Source organism: Atta colombica, unplaced genomic scaffold (genome assembly GCF_001594045.1).
Source record: "Atta colombica isolate Treedump-2 unplaced genomic scaffold, Acol1.0 scaffold35, whole genome shotgun sequence".
Lineage (NCBI taxonomy): Eukaryota > Metazoa > Arthropoda > Insecta > Hymenoptera > Formicidae > Atta > Atta colombica.
In genome coordinates, this window is record NW_017259459.1 from 166,081 (window position 1) to 171,298 (window position 5,218).

The 5,218-nt window shown below is 28.1% G+C and overlaps 2 protein-coding genes across 4 annotated transcripts in view; one reads left to right on the forward strand and one right to left on the reverse strand.

Moving 5' to 3' along the window:
* The window catches only part of LOC108690700 (structural maintenance of chromosomes protein 5), a 17,590-nt gene extending 14,716 nt beyond the window's left edge, over window positions 1-2,874 (forward strand). For both annotated transcript variants that reach the window (XM_018198122.1, XM_018198120.1), the window contains 9 exons: window positions 91-222; window positions 315-839; window positions 906-1,035; window positions 1,112-1,358; window positions 1,435-1,842; window positions 1,928-2,155; window positions 2,228-2,407; window positions 2,555-2,650; window positions 2,723-2,874. In XM_018198122.1, coding sequence (XP_018053611.1) covers window positions 91-222; window positions 315-839; window positions 906-1,035; window positions 1,112-1,358; window positions 1,435-1,842; window positions 1,928-2,155; window positions 2,228-2,407; window positions 2,555-2,650; window positions 2,723-2,857 — 2,081 coding nt within the window. In that variant the 3' untranslated portion in view covers window positions 2,858-2,874. The remainder of the gene's footprint in view (window positions 1-90; window positions 223-314; window positions 840-905; window positions 1,036-1,111; window positions 1,359-1,434; window positions 1,843-1,927; window positions 2,156-2,227; window positions 2,408-2,554; window positions 2,651-2,722) is intronic.
* Window positions 2,875-3,289: 415 nt separating this feature from the next.
* LOC108690702 (small lysine-rich protein 1) overlaps window positions 3,290-5,218 on the reverse strand; it is a 2,067-nt gene continuing 138 nt past the window's right edge. Inside the window, exons 2-3 of one of the 2 annotated variants that reach the window (XM_018198127.1) lie at window positions 3,705-3,811; window positions 3,290-3,578 (exon numbers count right to left, since the gene is read on the reverse strand). In XM_018198127.1, the coding sequence (XP_018053616.1) occupies window positions 3,290-3,559 (270 nt within the window). In that variant the 5' untranslated portion in view covers window positions 3,560-3,578; window positions 3,705-3,811. The remainder of the gene's footprint in view (window positions 3,579-3,704; window positions 3,812-5,218) is intronic. The other variant, XM_018198126.1, reaches the window with a different exon arrangement.

Sequence of the window (5,218 nt, forward strand, 5' to 3'; positions counted from 1 at the left end):
TAAAATATGTGGAATTGAATTCAAAACTTGTTGAGTTAATTACTTTCACGGACGCGTCATCCTATGATAATAAAATGTTATATATTTCAGAGGAAAGTTTAATGGAACAAATGCAAAATACAGCATTTAATATAGAGGAGCATAGAAAAGGAATTAAGAATCTCACTAATAAAATTATCACATTGAAGCATGAGGACGAAAACATTAGTCGTGAAATGAGAGGTATATGCTTAAATACAAATACCTATATTATATTGATTATTATTCTTATTTAATATGTTTTTAAGTATGTTAATTAAAATTATTGATTGTAGCTGTGCAAGCGGAACTCCAAACAATTAATATTGATGTGAAACGATTAGAATTGCTGAAACAAAGAGATGTGAACGCATACAAGGCTGTACTTTGGTTAAAAGAAAATCGAGACAAATTTTCAGCAACAGTGCATCTGCCAATGTTACTCAATATTAATGTAAAAGAGGCTTCATATGCCAAATATTTAGAAAACATAATACCCTTTCGAGATTTAATTGCATTCACATGTGAAAATAAAAGAGACATGAATCTTTTACTTAAGTATTTGAGGGAACAACAAAAACTGAAAATTAATGTTGTACATTCTGATCCAATGAAAAGAGTCACATTGCAACCGAATATCCCGATAGAAAACATACAAAAATTTGGCTTCAAGCATTATTTAGTAGAGCTTATCGAAGTACCACCCTCCATACTGAAATATTTAGTCTCGATGTATCGTTTAAACAATATCCCTGTCGGGACTAATGAAATCGAGAATAATACAAATTATATACCTCGCAATTTAAATTGTTACTTTAGTGGTGAGTGTATATTTCCTAAAAATACGTTATAAATTTTTCTTAAATTCAGTAAAATTTTCTTTATAGAAAATAATATATATTCTGTAAGTACATCTAAATATACACACGAAACATCGACCAGAATATCACGAGTTCATGGAAATGGAATGCTATCTATTGTTCTAGACAAATCTAAACTACAGAAACTTCAAGAACGGTATTTTAATTGAATAAGGAAATAGATAAATTATAATGAATTAACATATTGATATATTAATTTGATTATTTTATAGATTACAAAATTTGCAAGAAAAAAAGAATGAAATTTCAATAAATATTAAAGAAATAGAAGAAAAGTTACATTTGAAAACGAAAACATTAGATGAATATAGAGCCAACAGAAATAAATGTCAACAAAATGTTCAGCATATTCAAGCATTAAAAGGTAGAATACACATAGCTGAAGATAGACTTAGACAGTTGGAAATAGGCCGGATGAATATTGATGATATAAAAGCAACATACACCAACGAGATTAAGGTTTGTTTTTTAACAATGTACATGCTATTTTTTAAAAATTGTCCAATAAAATCTGCATTTAATTAATTGTTTACAGATCATTATAAAGAAACAATTAAAACTGTATAAAGAATATAATGGAATTCTGCAAGAATGTTTCAATTGCAATACAAGTAACGTAGAGGTCAAATTTGCAATAACGTTATTACAACAAACTTTATTGTTTAAAGAGACTGAAGCCGACGAATTAAAGGATAAGTTTATAACAGCAGAGAAAATATTTAAAGAACATGATGAAGAATTCCAACCTTTAAAGAAAGAAGCTGAAACATTATATAAGGAAGCATTGACAAGCACAAATAATCTTAGTCCACAAGATGACGCGTTTAAAGTTTTCAATAAAGCTTTTGAAAAATTACCAGCTACTATTGCTGAAATAAACAACGAATTAAATATTGCTCAAGCAAAAGTTTTTTGTATGGCACAAAATGTGGACGCCGAGAATGTATGTATGTCATGATGGAGAATATTATTTTTTAACACTGCATTAATATAACAAAAAAATTGAATAATTTTTTTTATATTTTCAGATACTACGTGAATATGAAGAAATGCAAAATAATATTCACGACTTAACTGAATTTATCAAAAAGAAGAGTATTTTATTAGAGCAAATGACAAATGAGATTGAGACATTAAAAGAAAAGTGGTTACAACCATTGCAGCAACTGATCGAAAAAATTAATACGAATTTTAGTTCTTACTTTTTTGCAATGGATTGTGCTGGCGAAGTTACGCTCTCACATGGTGAGAATATCGTAAGTATAAACATATGATGTACATGTAAAATAAAAATTTTTTCATTATTCTCAATAACAATATATTTTTAGTTGGATTTTGATCAGTATGGACTAAAGATCAAAGTAAAATTCCGAGATGCGGACGAGTTGCAAGAATTAACAAGACATTTTCAGAGTGGTGGGGAAAGAACTGTAACTACTGCCATTTACATGATAGCGCTGCAAGAATTATCGCGTGTGCCATTTCGCTGTGTGGATGAAATTAATCAGGTACAAGATATCCGTCTTATGCTAATCACTAATAGCAAGTATTCTATATTTATATAATGTATTACATGTAATTTGTCATATTATATATTATTCGTTATTTTTTGCAATTTAAAATTTTCTTTGTAATTTTCTTTGTAATTTTATTAGGGCATGGATGCAGTGAATGAGAAACGAGTCTTCAATTTACTCGTCAAAATGACAGGAAGGCCAGGCAGCTCCCAATATTTTTTGCTTACACCGAAAGTAAACATTACAACAACAATAATAATTTTCTATTATGCGATAACTTTTATTAATCTTGTTGTTTTCTAACAGCTTCTGCCTAAGTTATCATATACTGAGACAGTAACGGTACATTGCGTCTTTAACGGGACAGTTAAGGCGGATAATGAAGATTTCGAATTCGATGTAAAGGATTACTGCAATCATCTCGTATCATCTGATGAATAGAAATCACATGTTTTTTTTCTATCAGTTTAATACGTTATAAAAATTGATATCTTGTTTCTTATGTAAATATGAAGACAAAGTTTCATCGAGTTATAGAAATTTATTTTTAGTTTTGTATGTATATAATGAGTGCGCAAAATTTGTGAAACTAATTTATATTTTCATAAAATATAAAGCATAGAAATATAAAGGTTTAATAAGATAGCTTTAATAAGATAAGCTTTAATAAGATAAATTACATTTTATATTAAGTAAGTTCGAATGTTAATTCTTACAAGAAATGTTAAGTATTGATATTGAAATTAAAGTAAAATAGAGATATATATATATTATTTAGTATGTAATTTATATGAATAGATATTTGTATTACATTGAACTATTTCCAATATGTGTTAAAAGTATAATTTTACACATAGATATTTGCATGACTATTTATTTCTTCCTCTTTCCTTTTTTCTTCTGAGCCTCTGGCCACGGGAAACCTCGACATTTTAGCACATCCATAATGTTATGACATGTGTAATAAGCATTTTCCATCACTTCCTCGTTAAAGATATCCATGGCAAATCGTGCTTTTCCACCGCTTCTTCTCGATTTCTTGGATCCTTTACTTTTGCCCCCATTACTACCTTTAGTACCTTTTCCATTATTTTTTCCGTTTATCTTTGTTCCAGCCTTCTTCTTATTTTTACTCGTTGCCATTGTAGACGATTGATGAAGCCTTGAGAAACAAATCAACATTAAATATTTCTAATTTATTTATAACAATAATTTATTGATAACAAAAGTCTATCACATTTTGCAACAAGTATATATTGTTCACTGCTAATTTTAATATTAAAATTACCGATGTTCAAATTTATTCAGCTAATTTCACTGCAGTTTCGCCGTATTTTCGTGGTAGAAAGCCAGCTCCTGGCTTAAAACGGAAGAAATTCGCGTTGCCATATCAACCTTGTAACAATTACATCAATAAATTCATTCATCGCTAATATAATCTCGGAATTAATTAGAATTAATCTGAAAGGCTATATGAAGCAGGATGTATATTTTTGTAAGATTTTATGAGAAATTTGAATGTCAACTTTTTTTCAAATAGCATATTCAGCTTTGAGAGCTCGATTCTTATGTAATCTATCTTTAAATTTTTCTTAATCAGATTATTCCGGGTTATTTTATCGAGAATCCAAAAAAAAAAGACAATTTTATAAGTTATAAATCAGAAATATATTTTATGAGAAGGATCACATTATAAGCGGAACATTAGTCTTAATAAATAATCTTGATAATTATTTTCATACACAAAGTTAATTTTGTAAAAATTGCTAAAAAAAATATTTGTTCCTAAAAATCCTTGCGAAACATTAAGATATATTTAAAACAGTATTCATTTTGATTATTTATTGAACTGTGATCATGCAAGGAGAGTTTCGGTAAGTGATTTTTATGTTTCTATCACACGTGGAGGAAGCCTTGAATCGCCGACCTCCGAATCTATGAGTGTGCACTTGTCTTCGAATATGCCGCAAACCTCGAGATAAAATTCATACACGTACTGCAACGTGATTTTTTTACAAGATATCTCAAATTTCGACAACAATTCAAATGCGAAATCCAGCTCACTCTAAGAAATTTCAAAGCATCAAATTTGAGTATTTCGATTTACATATTTAAATCCCTTCAAATTGAGTTACAAGTTGAATACCTCTCATTAAATATATTTTGACAAATAAGATCTAACATTAAATGCTTAATAGTTACATAGACTTATAAAAGGAGAAGGCAAGGGGCATTATTCCAATTTTGATAAGAAATAATTTATCAAAATTATTTTTATGTCGAAAAGAAGCTTGAAAGAAGAAGAAATATTAAGAAAATTCCTTAAAGATTCTCGAAAATTAGCTTTAACATAATTATATATACACATATATTTTAATAAATATTATTTGAAGATGAATTTTTGCCCTTTCCTCTCTTGATTGAAAGTCTAAATATAATTACAGAAGAAGTTAAAGAACATGGAAAATTATGAATGTATTACACTCCGGATAAGACTAAGAAAAAATACTATAAATCTGTGCAGCTGAAAGTATCGAAAATGTTAAATGATATAACAAAAAAAAATATATCAAATGAAAAGAATCGGACAAGTGTGTAAATGGAGCGATTTCGATAGAACTCTGCGATAATTTTATCAATAATTAATTCAATCAAAATTCCCTGTGTGTAACACAATTTTTAATTATTATATATAATTTCTGCAATCTTTAAAATCTGCAATCTTTAATCTTTCTTTCCATTTGTTAAGCAAGAAATTAATTGTTTCGATCCATTTTGTTAAGATAAGATAGTATATATATA